This window comes from Mchenga conophoros, linkage group LG16 (assembly GCF_057382185.1).
Source record: "Mchenga conophoros isolate Kocher_MC1m ecotype Shallow Benthic linkage group LG16, M_conophoros_male_GT1.1, whole genome shotgun sequence".
In the NCBI taxonomy this organism is placed as follows: Eukaryota; Metazoa; Chordata; class Actinopteri; order Cichliformes; family Cichlidae; genus Mchenga; species Mchenga conophoros.
Window position 1 is genome coordinate 13,871,773 of NC_140541.1, and position 20,134 is coordinate 13,891,906.

At 41.3% G+C, this 20,134-nt stretch overlaps 3 protein-coding genes across 3 annotated transcripts; all 3 read left to right on the forward strand.

The window, feature by feature from the left end:
• The first annotated feature begins 1,579 nt into the window (after positions 1-1,579).
• LOC146556407 (gamma-crystallin M3-like) lies at positions 1,580-2,369 on the forward strand. The gene is made up of 3 exons (XM_085248652.1): positions 1,580-1,630; positions 1,716-1,958; positions 2,054-2,369. Exons 1-3 carry the CDS (start codon positions 1,622-1,624, stop codon positions 2,327-2,329), a joined length of 528 nt encoding a protein of 175 aa, XP_085104778.1. The 5' UTR covers positions 1,580-1,621; the 3' UTR covers positions 2,330-2,369.
• Positions 2,370-9,629: 7,260 nt separating this feature from the next.
• On the forward strand, positions 9,630-10,448 carry LOC146556408 (gamma-crystallin M3-like). The gene is made up of 3 exons (XM_085248651.1): positions 9,630-9,690; positions 9,795-10,037; positions 10,133-10,448. Exons 1-3 carry the CDS (start codon positions 9,682-9,684, stop codon positions 10,406-10,408), a joined length of 528 nt encoding a protein of 175 aa, XP_085104777.1. The 5' UTR covers positions 9,630-9,681; the 3' UTR covers positions 10,409-10,448.
• A 4,143-nt stretch (positions 10,449-14,591) lies between these two features.
• Positions 14,592-15,432, forward strand: LOC146556409 (gamma-crystallin M3-like). Its single transcript, XM_085248654.1, has 3 exons — positions 14,592-14,658; positions 14,780-15,022; positions 15,111-15,432. The coding sequence occupies exons 1-3, from the start codon at positions 14,650-14,652 to the stop codon at positions 15,381-15,383; spliced, it is 525 nt and encodes a 174-aa protein (XP_085104780.1). The 5' UTR covers positions 14,592-14,649; the 3' UTR covers positions 15,384-15,432.
• The last annotated feature ends 4,702 nt before the right edge of the window (positions 15,433-20,134 follow it).

Genomic DNA, 20,134 nt, shown 5'->3' on the forward strand with positions numbered 1-20,134 from the left:
ATGTTTTTTCTCACTCTTAACTAATTGAAGCCTTTCATGAACTACCAAATGAATATAATAACTATAACTGTTTGTATTTAACAAAATGACAGTGCAGACATAAGTGAAAACTTTTCTTTACAAATAACTAACAAAGTCAATCCCTCAACATGTTTGTGCTCTCTGCTCATATTGCCTTATTAAATCACTTTGTGCTTTTTAAAGAACTTATTTTAACATTGGACTCAACAACAAACAAATCCTCCCCAAATTGCATTATATTTCTTCACGTAGGGGTGATGTAGGCCGCAAGTGGCCCCCGGGCCGCGAGTTTGAGACCCCTGTTGTAGAGCGTGGAATATTTAATTTTTGTGTTGACAGTTTGGATTTTTGAAGCAGGCAAAGTCTTTATAAGCTGAAGGTTGCTCATTTTGGCCTTTACATTCTCGAGGTAATGCTGACTGAATATGGCAATGTTTTTCTGGTGGAAATGTAACAAAAACATTATAGTGGGATTGTTTAATCCCACTATAATGGGATTGTTTAATCCCATTATAGTCCATAATATCCATATTGCACAGGCTCTCCACCATATCTCCCTGACAACTTATTTTTTTCTGTTTTCTGATCCGTATACAATCCATAACAAGTAGAAAGTCTGAAGACATAAGTGAAGTTATCTTTTTATGGAGCACAACCATTGCAGATATAAATAATTTGGTGATGCTTTTCCTATTAAAACTGGTCAAATTGCCCACTGTGATAAATGTCTATACCAACCTGATCTCATGTTGTCTGTTCATTTGAACCAAATAAACAGCAACTCTGCAGTGAATCTTATTAAATGGTATCCTGACAGACTTAGTGCTGGATGCTGTTTTCTAACTTCATCATTTTAACTTGTTCACATATTAGTATTCCCACAACTTGCACTCCTCACGAGCAGCCAAAAAATGCTCAGTTTATTTAAATTATTAGTTCAGAGGAAATTGATTACATGAAATGTTTCAGTTATTCATGTTTTTAAATCTTATCATGTTGCTCACTTGTAGCTGAACAAATTTCTAAAAACAAAAGAGAAGAAAACACTAAAACTTTCTACCTTTACATATTGCACAGGCTCTCCACCATATCTCCCTGACAACTTATTTTTTTCTGTTTTCTGATCCGCATCTAATGCTCTACTTAACTGGACAATAAATCAGTTTTTGTGTGTTTTCATACCTCAAAAAAGGAAATGATCTCTACAGTGTTCATGTTTATATTTATAGTGTTTTATATTTTTACATAAACATATAATGACTTCAAAAACATCTGTTAGTAAATGAAATGTCCTTTACACTGAAGACAGAAATGGTTGTCATACTACAGTTGGAAGCTTCTATTTATTTTCTTTATGTGTAGCAACAATACCACATGTATACACTACATGCATTTCCACTAGTGTGGCGTCACAAAATAACCCTTTAGTTCCCTGACTGCTCAGTAGGCTTCTATGCTGTGTTGCTGGGTCAGGGGTTTGCACAATAGACGCCACACATCCTATGTTCCCACGCTGCAGGTATAAAAGTAACAGCTACCACTGACAGGAATACACAGAAGCCACAGCTCAGTCCTGAGGAACCACCAGAAGACCGTGACCATGGGCAAAGTATGTAAAGCATGGGAAAGATGTTTATTCATTAAAAAAAACAATCTGTGGATTCCTATTCTAACGAGCTTTGTTGTTCTTTCAGATCATCTTCTACGAGGACAGGAACTTCCAGGGCCGCTCCTATGAGTGCATGAGCGACTGCTCTGACATGTCCTCCTACCTGAGCAGGTGTCACTCCTGCAGGGTGGAGAGCGGCTGCTTCATGGTCTACGACCGCCCCAACTACATGGGAAACCAGTATTTCATGAGGAGGGGCGAGTACGCTGACTACATGAGCATGATGGGCATGAGTGGTGGTATCAGGTCTTGCCGTACGATCCCCATGGTAGGTGTAAAGTGGTGGTACTTCCATATAAGACCTTTTTGGAATTAACATAAGTTTCATGCTTAATTTTATTTTGTCTTGTGTCTATAAAACAGTACAGAGGCCAGTTCAGGATGAGGATCTATGAGAGGGAGAACTTCGGTGGTCAGATGTACGAGCTGATGGACGACTGCGACAGCATCATGGACCGTTACCGCATGTCCGACTGCATGTCCTGCAACGTGATGGATGGCCACTGGCTGATGTACGAGCAGCCCCACTACAGAGGCAGGATGATGTACATGAGGCCCGGAGAGTACAGGAGCTTCAGGGAGATGGGAATGAGCGGGATGAGGTTCATGAGCATGAGGCGCATCATGGACATGTGCTAATTTTACATTTTGACTTCAATAAATGATATAAATTTCTAAATTCTTGTGTCATGACATTTACTTTCATCACTGTGAACCTTTTTAAGATCATTCATACTGAATTCAAATGCATTGAGTATCAGTGGAAACCACCGAGTAAAAAACATGTTTTCATTCTTCTTTTGAATGGCATCTCCAAAAGACTGAATTACCACCTGTTTCTATTTGATTTGTAGAAGTCAGCTGTGGTAGACAGCGATATATGGATATGCATCCATATATATGAAGAGATTTGCTTCATTTTGGGTTCAGGGTCAACAAATTATCAGTATTTATTAGTAGTAGTCATTGTTTTGGAGCATCAAAGTGATATAGTTTATGGATGTAGTTCCATTCTGCCAGCTGAAAAGCACAATGTCAGCAGTAGTGATGTTCTGATTTGCAAAAGGAGAAATTAATCTGAAAGGCAATAACAGTACAAAGATATAAGGAACATAATTGTGTAGTGTTTTTCTTCAACTATCTGAGTATTCAGGTGAATATATTTCACCAAATCTTTACCCTGATTGGTTTTGACAGACTGCTCGAGAGCCAATTAGAATGCCTGAATAAGTAACATGACCACAACAGAGATGACGTTTGAGAACTGACCGATAAAAGCAAGGCACCAACGAAAAGTCAGTGGCTCATATGGAGAAACTGGAAGAGTAGGTTTCAAATAAATTTTACCAGCTGACCATATTTGATGGTTGTGGAATTCCAGGTGGAGTTTATCTTTTTTTCTTACTGTCCCTGCATGTGTTTCTTCTAGATACCCCAGTTTCCTCTTACAGTCCATATGCATTAGGTTAATGGTGATTCTCAGTTGGCCATGGATGCAGATGTAAGAACATGTGGTTGTCTGTCTCAGTATAGTAAGAACATGTAAACCCCAGCCATCTAAGGATTCAAACCCAGGACCTTCTTACTGTGAGTCAGTGATGCTAACCACGGAACCACTGTGCTGCCTCTAAATCCAGTTCCCCTACAATCCTAAATGATTTCAGATCATTTGCACTTAAATCAGTTTTGATAAAAATATTTGAAAACTGGTGAGGTAGGCGATCTTGAGAAAAACAGCAGGTGGTTGACCCGGTCTCTCTACAGGCTAGTGGGAAGAGTAGAAGATGCCACAGTAACTTTGTTCAACTCAGTTTTAAAAAACTTGGAGAGAAAAGGTTCTCAGCCACAATATTAAAACCACTAATGAGGCGAGGTGATTAATGAGTATTGATCATTCTGTTACAATCCTTTGCTTTTCCAGAAAAGTTTAGAGCATTGCATTCCTGTGGATCTTACTTTGACACTGAGCGTCTGCCTGAACTTAGCTCTGAAGTGACTTGTGACACACAACAGAGATTCCAAGGCTTTGTTTTGACATCCAAACTCCCCAGATGACAGTCCAATCAAAGAACTCCTTAATGAGCAAGAACAAACCTTTCCTCCACAACTGCCTTTTAGAAATGTACTGCAAACACTTTAACACTGGAATTCCCAGCTTCTACCGTTCTACCTTTAAAAGCCGGAGAGCAGTCAAGTCAAGAAGGCTTCTACCTGAGACCCCCGCGGAGTCATCATTTTGCGTTTCTACCTTTAAAAGCCGGAGAGCAGTCAAATGCTGGAAGTGGAAGCTAAATTGGCTAGTCATTCATATGTATATTGGGTCGTTACCTAGGAATTCTGGAGGGAGGGGATTGGGGGAGAAATCAACACACATGAGTCTAGGTCCTTTGTTGCTGACATTTATTGATAAAAACAGTAGTTTCATTTCATGTTATTTCCTTTTTCATTTCAAGCAAGGAAGTGGATGTAGTTAGTAAGTAAGATATTTCAGACATTATTCTGACACAGAGGAGGAGATACTGGAATTATAATTAGTATCTATGCATGCATTTGTGATTTTGTTTGACCTTCCCATTGCTTACAGTACAAAAAACCAACCATTTGTACACATATGTACTAATAATAATAAAAAGTGAGTGCAACACTGCAACCCATCACCCCGTCGTTCAGTGGTCGTTGATCAGTGGTCCATTGTGGCACCATTCAGAGCACTGGTACAATAGTACCAGCAAGATATGGGAAGACATTGCAAATGTACTTGGATTTTAGGTTGCAAGCCACCCAAAACTTGATCCCAAACTTGTCAGGTTTACTTGCAATATACTGCAGGAAACCCGTCACCCCGTCGTTCTGTGGTCCATTGTGGCACCACTGATCAACGACCACTGAACGACGGGGTGACGGGTTGCATTGTTATGTGGTCACACCCCCGTCGTTGATCAGTGGTCCATTGTGGCACCATTCAGAGCACTGGTACAATAGTACCAGCAAGATATGGGAAGACATTGCAAATGTACTTGGATTTTAGGTTGCAAGCCACCCAAAACTTGATCCCAAACTTGTCAGGTTTACTTGCAATATACTGCAGGAAACCCGTCACCCCGTCGTTCTGTGGTCCATTGTGGCACCACTGATCAACGACCACTGAACGACGGGGGTGTGACCCCGCTGATCAGTGTGACCTGACCCCACTGATCAATTGTGATCAAGGGTATATATATGATACAATCTCACTGCACTTAGCCTAACCCTTCATTGCCCTGAAGAATCCTGTGGTGTACGGACCTCCTCTCCAAGGAAAGAAAATGCAGAGAAGACTCACCACCCAGCAGGCGTTGGAAATGATCCTGGCGGAAGTCGACCCTTGTGACTCGGATGGAGAAGACCTAGAAGTTCAGCCGGATTCGGACTCAGAGCTGTCTGATCAGTCTTCCGGTTAGTTTCATTTCATGTTATTTCCTTTTTCATTTCAAGCAAGGAAGTGGATGTAGTTAGTAAGTAAGATATTTCAGACATTATTCTGACACAGAGGAGGAGATACTGGAATTATAATTAGTATCTATGCATGCATTTGTGATTTTGTTTGACCTTCCCATTGCTCACAATTTGAATTTGTTCACACTGCAGATGAGGAGACTGCTTCTCCACCGAAAAAGAGAGCTTGTTTGGGGACTGAGACAGCGAAAGATGGCACAGTGTGGCGTGAAGAACATGTGGGGACCCGTCTCCCTTTCACCCCTATAGAACCGTACGCTGCAGATGGAGAGCCAACGGCTAAGGCCAGGAGAAGTATCTTGAGTCGCCTTCAGAGCTTCCTGTGTTTCATCACTCTTGACATGCTTCGTAGCATTCAAGAATGGACTATTCAACATGCACAGCAAACGGAGCATGTTTGTTGGTTCATGGACCTCCCTGAACTAATGGCATTTATTGCTATTGTCATCTTGCGGGGGGTTTACAGGGTTCCATCTGTAAATGACTGCTGGTCAGCAAACCTGGGAAACCCACAGATAATTGGAACTATGGCACGAAACCGCTTCCAAGACATCATGCAACACCTACGCTTTGATGACAAGTCCACCCGCTGTGATCGAGCAAAGACTGATAAGTTCGCAGCAATTTCCAGTGTGTGGGGATCATTTGTCACCAACTGCATCACGTGCTACAACCCTGGTCTACATATCACCGTTGATGAACAGCTTTTCCCATCAAAAACTCGGTGCAGTTTCCTGCAGTATATTGCCAGTAAACCGGACAAGTTTGGGATCAAGTTTTGGGTGGCTTGCGACCTAAAATCCAAGTACATTTGCAATGTCTTCCCATATCTTGGCAAGGACCCCAATCGTCCCACTGGGGAGAGACTTTCCGAAAATGTAGTTATGAGGCTGATGGAACCATTCCTGGACAAGGGCAGAAATGTTACCACTGACAATTTTTTCACATCGCTTTCACTTGCGCAAAAACTTCTTAGACGGAAAACCACCATCCTCGGCACAGTCAACAAGATTCGCAGGGAAATTCCTCAATCCACTAGACAGACAGATCGCAATGAATTCACCACTCAGGTATGTTGCAGGTCTTTTGTGGTTCTATGTTTATGTGTTTCATTGTGTGTAAAAGGGCTATGGAATTAACAATTTATCTTATTTCTTAGGTGTTTTCAACCTCTGCTGCCACGCTGACGGCGTATGCGGCCAAACGGAAGAAGACAGTATATATTCTTAGCAGCATGCACAGCGTGGTTCAGACCGAAAACACTACCAAAAGGAAGCCAAACACTGTCACCCTTTACAACAAGACAAAGTGTGGCGTGGATGTGATGGACCAGATGGTTCGGGAGTACACTGTCCGCAAAGGAACACGGCGCTGGCCAGTTGCCGTGTTTTATAACATGATTGACATGGCAGCACTGAATGCACATGTGCTGTATCAAGAATGCACCGGGACGAAGGAAAGACGGGTGGACTTCCTGGTAGCCCTTGCAACCGAATTGGCTCACTCTCATGTAGCTGCGAAGAAGGAAAGAAAAGAACAGTTGCTTCGGACACAACCCTCCACACCGAGCCCTGGAAAAAGGGCCACGTGTCAGGTCAAACACAGATGCAAAAAAAATCAGGCCACTGTGCGATGTGTTCACTGCTACAGGTACACATGTGGTAAATGCAGGCGACAGATACCGTGGCAGTGCCAGGATTGTGAGTGATTGCTGAAAATGTTGTAATGTACTCACTCAATTTTTGTTATTATTTGTAAACATGTGTACAAACGGTTGGTTTTTTTTCTATTTTCATCAATAAATGTCAGCAACAAAGGACCTACATGTGTGTTGAGTTCTCCCTAAGATGGCATACTGAAACACTCCAAGTGTTTGCAAGTAAACCTGACAAGTTTGGGATCAAGTTTTGGGTGGCTTGCAACCTAAAATCCAAGTACATTTGCAATGTCTTCCCATATCTTGCTGGTACTATTGTACCAGTGCTCTGAATGGTGCCACAATGGACCACTGATCAACGACCACTGAACGACGGGGTGACGGGTTGCAGTGTTGCACTCACTTTTTATTATTATTAGTACATATGTGTACAAATGGTTGGTTTTTTGTACTGTAAGCAATGGGAAGGTCAAACAAAATCACAAATGCATGCATAGATACTAATTATAATTCCAGTATCTCCTCCTCTGTGTCAGAATAATGTCTGAAATATCTTACTTACTAACTACATCCACTTCCTTGCTTGAAATGAAAAAGGAAATAACATGAAATGAAACTACTGTTTTTATCAATAAATGTCAGCAACAAAGGACCTAGACTCATGTGTGTTGATTTCTCCACACTCACTGCGGATGAGGAGACTGCTTCTCCACCGAAAAAGAGAGCTTGTTTGGGGACTGAGACACTCATCTGCAGTGTGAACAAATTCAAATTGTGAGCAATGGGAAGGTCAAACAAAATCACAAATGCATGCATAGATACTAATTATAATTCCAGTATCTCCTCCTCTGTGTCAGAATAATGTCTGAAATATCTTACTTACTAACTACATCCACTTCCTTGCTTGAAATGAAAAAGGAAATAACATGAAATGAAACTACTGTTTTTATCAATAAATGTCAGCAACAAAGGACCTAGACTCATGTGTGTTGATTTCTCCCCCAATCCCCTCCCTCCAGAATTCCTAGGTAACGACCCAATATACATATGAATGACTAGCCAATTTAGCTTCCACTTCCAGCATTTGACTGCTCTCCGGCTTTTAAAGGTAGAAACGCAAAATGATGACTCCGCGGGGGTCTAAGGTACTACCCCGAAATGACTGCTCTCCGGGGGTGTAAGTGTTAAAACTACTTCAGCAGAGGGAACATGTCTGTGTGAAAAGAGGAAGTAAAGCTTGTAGAAGTGCAATGAATACAGTTATTTCCTTTTCTAAAGTGGTGTTTTTTCAAGGTGTTTGATCTTTTTTATGAAAATAGTTTATGATCAGAAATTATTATCAAAATTATTCAAAAGAAAGACAATGAAAGTAAAAAAAAAAAAAGACTAAATACCTAATGATCTCACGGCCCAATTCCTATTTTTAAAACTTCATAGCAATGGAAAATGTCAAAAGATGAAGACTAAAGAACATATACATTCATCTGCACAATATGAATCTGCTGAAATCATTTATTCTGTTCATGAAATTGTCACGGTCTGGCTGGCAGACCGTGGGGAGATGGGGAAATAGGACCCAAACGCCGGACTCTTCAGTGCAACAGTGTTTATTTACAAGGTGGTGAAGTAAACAACAATAAATCCCCAGTTTCCCAGACTCCCGTGTAGTGTCTTCTTCCCAAAAGTCCCTCTCTGCCCCAGTGTCCCTTGCACTCCCCGTGCTCACTGCTCTTTCTCGTCCCACACTATTCCTGAGGGGAAAACAATAGAGGCAGCCATTACACACTTATCCCAGCAGGGATACACTCACACTTGACTGTGCTTGAAGACTGACGTGTAGTCAAACGTAATAATCCAGCGTCGGTGGAAGCTCCATCGCTCATCTAAATAGCTCCCCCGACAAGCCCAGATGAGGAGCAGGTGTGCGGCAAGGACTTCGGGTGTGGCCAGCCCTCAAGTTAGGCCACACCCCCAGGGCTGAAGGTGCCTGTAACTTGGCCACAGAAGAAAGGCAACACACACACACACCTGCCTACATACAGATGTGCACAGGGGCAGTGCAGACAACACACCAAATAATAATAATAATAATAATAATAATAATAATAATAATAATAATAATGATAATAATAATAATAATAATAATAACAATAACAACAACAGTCATAGTCCCCACTGCCCACGGACCCTGAGTCCCCAGAGCCGGGTCCGTGACAGAAATAACAAACAAACAACTCTTTTTTGTAAATACCACCACTTGAAAACAAATTAAATATACAAATACCTGCCATAGCATTGAAAATCACAAATTCAAACTCAGTTATAACAAATCACCAAGTATACTATTTCTTTTTCCCTCTTTAACTCATACTCAGGAGTTTGGCAAAAGTTCGTATTATTAGCCTTGAGGGGCTCACTTTTACATACCTGATGAAAACAAATCCACAAACTACTATCTATTTATCTGGCTTGATAACTGCTATCTGGCTTGTTCATATAAACTCACTATTGTACTATACAGCTTGCAGAAAATCTATACTTTTCAAAAGTCATTCACATCTATATAAATAACGTTCTAAGCTATTTTTATTTAAAAAAAAAAAAACAACCTCTGCTCTTGTGAAAGGAAAATTCTGTTAAGAGGTTATGACCTTGTTGGTATATGGGTAAGCAACTAAAAACTGTATAGGCTTCTATAACAGCTTGCTGTGTCAGGGCTTTGAACAATGGACAGGCAAACTGTCTTTGTCTCTGGCCAGGTATAAATACAACTTGTTCAGACAGCCAGTGCATCAGTTCAAAAACAGTTCTCTAAGAGACCTGAATCACCGCAGTCAACATGGGCAAAGTAGGAAACTAAATTGTTAAATCAACATTAATTAGCCTATACTTAAGTTATCTTGGAGAGCATGATTGTAAAAATGTCCTTTAAACCCATTGTACTTTTTTCAGATCATCTTCTACGAGGACAGGAACTTCCAGGGTCGCTCCTATGAGTGCATGAGCGACTGTCCCGACATGTCCTCCTACCTGAGCAGGTGTCACTCCTGCAGGGTGGAGAGCGGCTGCTTCATGGTCTATGACCGCCCCAACTTCATGGGAAACCAGTATTTCATGAGGAGGGGCGAGTACGCTGACTACATGAGCATGATGGGCATGAGCGGTGGTATCAGGTCTTGCCGTATGATCCCCATGGTAGGTGTAAAGTGGTGGTACTTCCATATAAGACCTTTTTGGAATTAACATAAGTTTCATGCTTAATTTTATTTTGTCTTGTGTCTATAAAACAGTACAGAGGCCAGTTCAGGATGAGGATCTATGAGAGGGAGAACTTTGGTGGTCAGATGTACGAGCTGATGGACGACTGCGACAGCATCATGGACCGCTACCGCATGTCCGACTGCCAGTCGTGCCACGTGATGGATGGCCACTGGCTGATGTACGAGCAAGCCCACTACAGAGGCAGGATGATGTACATGAGGCCCGGAGAGTACAGGAGCTTCAGGGAGATGGGAATGAGCGGGATGAGGTTCATGAGCATGAGGCGCATCATGGACATGTGCTAATTTTACATTTTGACTTCAATAAATGATATAAATTTCTAAATTCTTGTGTCTTGACATTTCATTTCATTTCTAACTCAGAGAAGTAACATTTTAGTATCACAGTCATTAAGAAGTAATCCATTACATTACAGCATCACATCCTCAGAAACAAATTCATAAGAATACTTTTGCTTTACCAACATATAACACCACATACACAATGGTTTATTATGCATTTGGGTATTGCATAAAAATAGAAAATAAAGTACATCAAGTAAATAAGAATATCTTTTGGTTTTAATGAAATACATTTTGTGTGGCAGAAATAAGAGCGATGCAAAAATCAGATGTATACAGGTAACATAAATGGAGCTAGGATTAGGTTAGCACACACTACACACAGCAGATCTCAGTAATGGTTTTTGGCATCAGAGCTGGCTGAATATCTGGACAACTTAATCAGAGATGTGCTTTCTGAACACTGGAGAAAGCAATACAAGTAAAAAATGGATGCTCTTTTGGTATATCTCTAGATACTCCAGGGGTACATAACTATGTTCAAAAAGTATGAAAAAGTGATTTTGTCCACTAACAGTTCCAATATTGTCATGTCATCGCAGGAGGTAGAATTTATGTTATTGTGAAAAAAATCATCAAGACAAACACTGTGCAAGATGTCCCAAATAAGATTCTCAATTAGTTCTCTACTTTCAAGGTTGTAGAGCATGGAATATTTTATTTTTGTGTTGACAGTTTGGATTTTTGAATTAGGCAAAGTCTTTAGAAGCTGAAGGTTGCTCATTTTTGTTTTACCAACATTGAACACCCCTTAGCATTTACATTGATCCTGTTGGTTATATGGTTCACTTTACATATGACTGCATTACTTAACCTTACTGCATAGGAAGTTGGCATTGGTGGCATCTCCTATATCACATTACCAGCTTGTTTATTTCCCCCTGAGGACACGCTTCAGCCAAAAATCAGAACAGTGTTGTGGAGCTGCGGAGCTTCGTAGTAGCTGGCAGAAACTGATTGTCACCACAAAGTGTTGATTCAAAATGTCCTCTAGCACCAATCACAGGTATGGTCATAGCGTCAGTTGCTACTGATAAATGAAAAACAGCAGTTTCAAGTGGGGGATGCTGTGGGGTAAACAGTTTTTCATGATGGGCGGTGAGGGGGTGCAACATATTCAGTTTTAGAATTCATATTTAATGTTAATTATAGCTACACATACTTCACAGTGTGTCTCTATCCAGCCTTCCTCCCTCACCCCAAACGTCGCGACAGATGGCCGTCCCTCTCTGAGCCTGGTTCTGCTGGAGTTTTCCTCCTGTTTAAATGGTGTTTTTCCTTTCCACTTTGACCAAAGTGCTAGCTCACCGAGGGTTACATGATTGTTGAGGTTTTTTCGGTTTTCTTTGTATTATTGTATGGTCTTATGTTACAGCATAGAGCACCTTGAGGCAACTGTTGCTGTGATTTGGCGCTATATAAATAGAAATGCATTGAATTAAAAATGTACTTTTACAATGTAATGGCCTTTCTTGTTGCCATCTCACTTGCTGACAAGTACTTTAAAACATTCATTTGTAACCACTGCCAGTAGGAATTGGGCAGGTACCCTGTCAAACTAAACTGTTAAACGAATCAAAACTTGAGTTTCTGAAATAACCCCTAATGTGAAAAATACTATTGACATATTTACATGGCAACTTTAACTTTAACTTTGTATTTCTTCTTATACAGTACTATAGACAGCACAATCTTATGGGTTTACTATATTCATGTGTGATTTTAGACTTCAAATAAATGCACTGGCTGCTCTCATTTACTATATAATGTACTGCATTTACTTCATGCTACGTCCACACGTACACAGGTATTTTTGAAAACAGATTTTCCATTTTCGTTTTTTTTTATATATATATATTATTCCGTCCACACGTGCAGTTTTGAAAAATATCTCCGTCCACATGTAAACGCGAAAAACGCTGTCAAACGTTGTCAAGAACATGCCAAATCCTAGCTGTGTCGGAAATGTTGGCCAAACAGAAGTCTAGAAGCCTGGGAGGGAAAGAGTAAACAGGGTTTTATGCAAACCTGCAGTACTTCTGGAAAGTTTTTGTGTTTTTCGGGAAAGGTAGCTAATTTTGTGTTACTTTTCAAGTGCCTTCATTTCAACCAAAACAGTATTTTGGCTGGTGTAGACTCACAATTTAGGAATGAACAAAATGCATACAGCATGCATAAATTTTAATTTTAAAAAAATTAAATTTATTCCAAACCGACATCAGAGTCAGGATGTAGGTTGTGAGAGCGTCTGTGTTGAATGGAGAATGCCTCTGATGCCTCTGTCTTTCTAAATGGTGGGACAGTAACTGCATGTGTGTATATATAAGCGTGTATAAACTGCAGATAGACAGATTAACAGCAACAGTATTTTGTCTACATCTGCCATTGTAGAAATGTATCTCACGTCAAAAACGGCACACACCTTTGACGTTGTGTGAGTAAATCTCTGTTTTCCTCGTCCACACATAAACGCAAAAACTGAGTTTTCGAAAATCTCCACCCTGGCAGGAGTTTTTAAAAAATCTCCATTTTCAGTGATCGAAAATGCAGTTTATGTGTGGACGAAAGACGCAAACGCACAGAAAAATCTGCGTTTTCAAAAGTACCCGTGTACGTGTGGACGTAGCCTCAGTCTCAACTACAGTGCAGTGAAAAAGTTGCACCCTCCTGATTTCTACTTTTTTTCTTTTTTTTTACATATTTGTCATATTGAAATGTTTCAGATGATGAAACTAATTTTAATATTAAACAAAGATAATCCAAGTAAATGTAAAAGCTGCAAGAAGGTCCTGAGTGGCTTTGTAACTCTTTCCACACTGACAGGTGTGACTGACTTTGTCTGATTCTTTAGATTGTGGCATGTGTTCCTTTGTGAGATCTATTAGCCTACTTCAGTTTGAGACACAGGTTCTATTTAAGTGATTTCTTAACTCAAAAGATGTGGCTGTAATCAGACCCGCGGGTGCATTTTTAGTGATATTATATGTATTTATTTGTTTTTGAGCTAAATTAACTTTGTTTCGGATGCTGTAAACAGTTTCCAAACTTACTCAATATCTTATCCAACTTTGAGTTGGGATTTAAAAATAGTATTTTTTATCTTATCTTAATGAATCAAATTGTTTTATGCAGGTATCAGGTATCAATAGCAACTTTTTTAAAGAACTAAACTTGTATAATACTACTCTCACGATGAATTAGTCCCCTCATCTAGTGTTGCTTGAATGACAGAATGATGTCATGTAACACTAACAAATTCACTATTATTAGATACATAATGACAAGTGAGCCGAGTCTGGCCCTTTGGCAAATATACGTGATTGATTTTTAGTTTTCTGTTAACACAGAAACTTAACACAAATCAATTGAAGATTCCGATGAAAATCTAAATATTTAATTCCAATACACAGGACCTTATAATGTATTGATGCTACTTTGAAATAAAATGTAATTGATTTGTTATATTTACACCTGCCTTATTCAAACCATAAACTCCTAAGAGGCAGTTTGCTTTGAAGTTTTGGTTTATAGTTTTGATTTTGATTTCTCTCTGTGTTTTTTAATAGCTATAAGTAGTAGAGACACAATTTGTAACAATCTATTAACCACCATATATTATGAAACACTAAAAGGGTAAAGCGTAGACTGAAATAAATAGCTTTTTCTTTCTCAAATCCATAGAAAAACATGTTCTCAGCTTAAACGTTAAAGAAATCCTTTAGGTTAAGGCAGATAAAGGGCTTTCGTTAATGACATCAATGTTTAGTACTGAAAATGTATCCTTTCGTGAGACCATGATAGTCTCACGAAAGGATACTCATTTCTATAAATTAGCCACTTACAAATGACAGGGCCATACAGTGTGGTTTGAAAGGCTAAAAAAGGGACTATTGTCTGTTTCACTGTATTGTAACTCCAAAAAATGCTCATTGTATTGAGTTCCCTATGGAAAAATCCATTCTAAAGTCTTCTAGGGGATCCAGTCACATGGACATGTAACAAATGTCCTGCACTCTATAGGCCTCTATACCATGTTGATGAGTCAGGGCTTTACACAATGGGAGCCAGAGATTCTTTGGGTTCAGCCAGGTATAAAAGTAACAGTTAAAACAGGACCATCATCAGTGTACCACTCACACAGTTTCACGAAGTAGTAACACACTGTGAAGCAACTAACTGGGACCATGGGCAGGGTATGCGTATTCACCTCATTAACTGCTGTCATCATTGGCTGAATTTTGTATTATTTTGAGCGTGGTTGTTGACGTGTGTCTGCTGAATCTAACTCCAAACCAATGTATCCCTGTTTTTCAGATCATCTTCTACGAGGACAGGAACTTCCAGGGTCGCTCCTATGAGTGCATGAGCGACTGCTCTGACATGTCCAACTACCTGAGCAGGTGTCACTCCTGCAGGGTGGAGAGCGGCTGCTTCATGGTCTATGACCGCCCCAACTTCATGGGAAACCAGTATTTCATGAGGAGGGGCGAGTACGCTGACTACATGAGCATGATGGGCATGAGGGACTGCATCAGGTCTTGCCGTATGATCCCCATGGTAGGAAAGCTGTGCTGTGGATATCATTTTCCTCCAGATATTCTAGAAGGGTTTTCTGATTCTTTGTTGTGAACTGTTTCCCCTACAGCACAGAGGCCAGTTCAGGATGAGGATCTATGAGAGGGAGAACTTCGGTGGTCAGATGTACGAGCTGATGGACGACTGTGACAGCATCATGGACCGCTACCGCATGTCCGACTGCATGTCCTGCAACGTGATGGATGGCCACTGGCTGATGTACGAGCAGCCCCACTACAGAGGCAGGATGATGTACATGAGGCCCGGAGAGTACAGGAGCTTCAGGGACATGGGAATGAGCGGGATGAGGTTCATGAGCATGAGGCGCATCATGGACATGTAAAAAAATATATATATATAGAATGAACAAATAAATAAAACTTTTGACTAAATGTTTGTGTGTTACATTGATTATTATTAATTTTACCATTCTTGTATCATGTCACTAAAGCCATCCGATGATTTTAGTACAGAATAACACGACCATGGGCATAAATGGAGCAACTTATAGAGACAGAGTTTCTCAAAAGTAAAAATGTCTGCTAAAACTGCATCTACACATTGTAGAATACGTTCGGAATGAATGTTAAAAGCAAAACTTTCAATATTTCATCATCTATGGTACATGGAGAATTCCAAAAATATGGATAAATCGATTTCTGCAAGGGACAAGACAGTAGCTGCAAAGGACCCCATTCATTCTTTATAACACTAATTTTCACTCCACCTGAACCATAAATTCTGCTGTACACATATGAAGCAGCTTCACTCTTGATAGGATTTCTACTATGTTAGACTTCTGCCTTACTGCTGTTATTTCGGAAATGAGGGTTTCTACAGGCAAAAGCATGTCACTCATAGTAGCCAACTTTCACAAGGAGAAAGTAGAATGTAAAACTCTTCAAACTGGCACCTAGTCACTGGTTCTGATATGTGGTTCAAAACCAAAACCAGGAGAGTGGAGTAGCAGGTTCAGGGGGCAGTGTTAGTGGAGGTTGAAGGGCAGCTGTAACTCAGATTTTCCATCATGTTTCTCCTATATTAGTAGCTGCCAAGACCTGGAGGACAGAGGAGGGAACAGAGAGCAGATAGAGCGCATGGGCCAGCAGCTGAGCTTGAGAGAGGGAACTGAAAAGCATCCCAGTGTCACTGTTGCTCAAAAAACACTGTGTAAATAAAATGTTCACTGACCAAATTGTGCAAAGTTGGAGCAGGCAGAGGTGCACCTGCAAGAGCTGGACCGGGCCAAGGCCCAGACCAAAGTCTTGGAGAATCTTCTCACTTGGTCTTGCTCTTCGCCAGCATCATCACCGCTCCTCCAAGCTTTCCTTGAGGTCTTCCAGTGAATGGTGGATGCGTGTCGTTGGCCCCCAGAAGAGTGTACCCTGCAGCTGTTCCCACTGCTGCCCAGGGATGCCCAGGCAGTGGTGTTTTTAACCCAGTCCAGTTTATTATCTCTGTGTGGACTGAGGTATTTATAGTCTTCCACAATGACCACATCAACCCCTTGGATAGAAACAGGGGTCACAGATTTCCTGGTCCTTCTGAAACCCACAATCAATGCTTTGGTCTTTGTCACATTGAGCTGCAGATGAGTCTGCTCACACCAGGAGTCCACCACAGACTTTGATCAGTCTCCTCACCCTTAGTGATGCATCCAAACACCACAGCATCATCAGAAAACTTGGCAGAAGAAGATGTCAGGTATCTGTGCAGTGGCTGAAGTCTGTAGTGTAGAGGGTGAACAGGAAAGAGGAGAGGACAGTCCCATGTGAAGCTCCTGTGTTGCTGATCACCTTGTAAGGCACACAATGTTGAAGTCGTTCTGCCAGGTAATCAACAATTAAGGACACAAGAGAAGAATCCACCTACATCGCTGTCACTTATCACCCAGGACAGTCGGACTGATGGAGTTGAATGCACTGGACAAGTTGAGAAACATGACCCTCACAGTGCTGACGGGCTAGTCCAGATAGGTTTGGATATGATTGAGAAGGTAGATTATGGCGTCCTCAGCTCTGAGGCTGCGGTAAGAAAATTGAAGGGGTTCCAGATGTGGTCTGACGTTGGAGTTGGTCAAGGATGAGTCTTTCTAGGGTCCTAAGGACATGGGAAGTCTGTGCCACGGGTCTGCGATACTGGGGGCCACCAGGACATGGTGTTTTGATACAGGAACGAGGCCTGACATCTTCCACAGCACGGGGACCCTCTGAAGACGAAGACTCATCATGAGTCGTGAGAAGTTTATGAAAGACTCCACAAAGGTAGGGGGCACATGCCTTGAGGACACAGGGACTCAACCTGAGTGGAGTCTTCTCATTAGTCTCAAATCTAAGCTGGTTGCTGGAGTGATAGGTGGGGGAGGGGTGTCAAGAATTTCACAGGAGGCTGTGGTGCAATGTGGAGAGAGACGGAGAGTTTGGTGTGGCTGGGTAAATTTACATGGGTAAATTCCCTGGGCAAATAATATGGCCTGATTCCAACGGCACACAGTACAATGTCCGTCTCAACGTCTCCCTCCTCCTCTTAATAACAATACTACTACTACTACTACTACTACTACTACTACTACTACTAATAATAATAATAATAATAATAATAATAATAATATTAATAATAATAATAATAATACATTTTAATTAAAAGCTCCTTTCAAGACACCCAAGGACACTTAACAATAGAATAAAACACATACAACAATGATAAAATGAAGAACAATAAAAGCAAAAAAGGACAAGATAAAATAAACAAACAACAGGTTTACAGTGAATATGCAGAACAGATGGGTTTGGAGTTGAGATTTAAACTGGGGGAGAGAACCAGTGTTTCTTATATCTGGGGGTAGAGAGTTCAGAGCTGAGGCTGAGACAGAAAGAAGACACAACAAGTTGGATAGAAGAAAAGGTCGAAGTGAGCAGGCAGAAGAGGTCGTGCTTAACAGGTTAGAAAGTTAAGGAGGAGCAAGGTTATGAAGGGCCTTGAAGGTGAGCAGAACAAGCTTGTATATTATCAGGGTGTCATGATGCGGCTGTGTGGAGGCAGGAAAGGACCCAATCGCAGACTACACAGAGATGAGAAAGTGAACTCAAAAGGCAGCTTTATTGCTGACACAAGGGGGAAACGGTACAAAACTAAACTGGGAAAATATAAACTAAACACATGGAGAGACACAGAAGGAAATACACAGCCATGGATGAGGGAGATGCTGACATAAATACACAGAAGGATAACGAGGAAATGAGAACACAGAGGGAACGCAGCTGATACGAATTAACAAGACACCACAGGGGAACTACACCGAATGCAGAAACATGAGACATCCACAATGAAACAGGAAACGGGAATGGAAGAGCGGCAGACCAGAGGGAGCAAGGGAACACAAGGGAGAGCGAGTGCATACGTGACGGGCTGGGGAAACATAGATAAACATGACGGAGTGAAACACAAGGAGGGGAAAACAGGGCACAAGAACATACCTAAGTACAAAACACAAACACACCGAAGGAGACACAGGGGGCAAAGACACGAGGAGAAATCCAGTAAACAAAACTAAACAGCCTGCATACACTTTTGACTAACAAGGTGGACTCAAACCATAATACAAAATGACAAAACACAAGAAAACTCAAAACGCTGGGTCAAATGACCCAGGATTGTGACACAGAGAGCCGGTGACGTTCCTGGAGAACAGGGGTGATGTGAAGGTAGGAGGTGGTTCTGGTAATAATGCGGGCAGCAGAGTTTTGAACCAGTTGAAGCTTATGGAGGGATTTTTGGGGAAGACCATGCAAGAGAGAAGTACAATAGTCAATGTGGGAGGTAACGAGACTATAAACAAGAATGGATGCAAACTGGGTGGAAAGAGAAGAACATAATCTGTTAATGTTGCGCAGATGTAAATAGGCAGAAAGGGTGAGACTACTGATGTGAGATTTATAGGATAGTGAACTGTCTAGGATGACACCAAGGCTCTTAACCTGAGGTGAAGGGAAAACTGTGGAGTTATAAATAGTGAGTGAGAAATGATTCGTCTGACCTTCACCTCTGCATCCAAGGTGTGTTTTCCTCCAGATTTCAGCCGGTATGTCCGTGGGTCTGGCTCACAAGCCACCAGGATCTGAGCAATTAGCTGATCTCTGAAGTAAATACTGCGTGTGGTGTGTTGCTGCTGCACCACTGTCCCATTCCTGAAATAAAGTAACAGTTCAGTTGCAAAAAGAGCAATAAAAACTCTCACAATCCACATGTTTGAGAGAAAACTATATAAGCAAACTAACACTCTAAATAATAATAAAAGATGAGGAAAAACAAAAAAGTAAGAAAAGGTTAAAGTATGGAGAAAAAGCAGGAACAATTGAAACAGGCGGCTGATGCATTAGTTCACCTGATGCAAGATGTTAGCGGGGGTTGAGGCGCCTGGGAAGGGATCTCAAAATGTCATTGTAGGTGGCAGACAGTTGGTGTTTTAAGCCACCTCTCTGTTGAAAGATGGCTGTTCACAGTGAACATACTCTTTCACTCGCTTTCAAACCGTCTGTCTTCTCTGTCCAGAATGTGAACATTAGCAGCCCCTTATCCATTAGATGTGGATGTACAGCTGAGTCTTGTCATGTTGAGGTGGACCGTCCATTTATGGAGCTGTTGTTTTTGTCCAATAAAGAGATCTGAGCACTCGTCGCTGCACAGATGGTTGGATGTCTCCTGCCTCAGACAGGCAGTGGGGGTGAATGGTGGGGTGTGGTTGGTGGCTCAGCGCTGCAGGGGAGGGATGGAGAAGTGGGTTCAGAGGGCAGCGGAAGGGGAGTCTCTTCGTCACGCCTCATGGTATTTGTCTAGTCTTGTCTCCCCTGTTTAGTAGCCTGCTGGGACCTGGTGGAGAGGGGAGTTGAGCTGGGTCCAGAGATGCTCCCGATGAAAGGAGCGCTGTGAAAATGAAAGAGAAAAGCAAATCTTGTTCTTCATCAGCTCCTGTGCATGCTGATTCTTGTCTTGCTACACTGGGAATTGGGAATCATTAACCATGTGAAACACTGCTCAAGCCTTTTAATTCAGCTGTTTTTTTCTTTTGTTTTATCAGAGATGGGCAGTAACGCG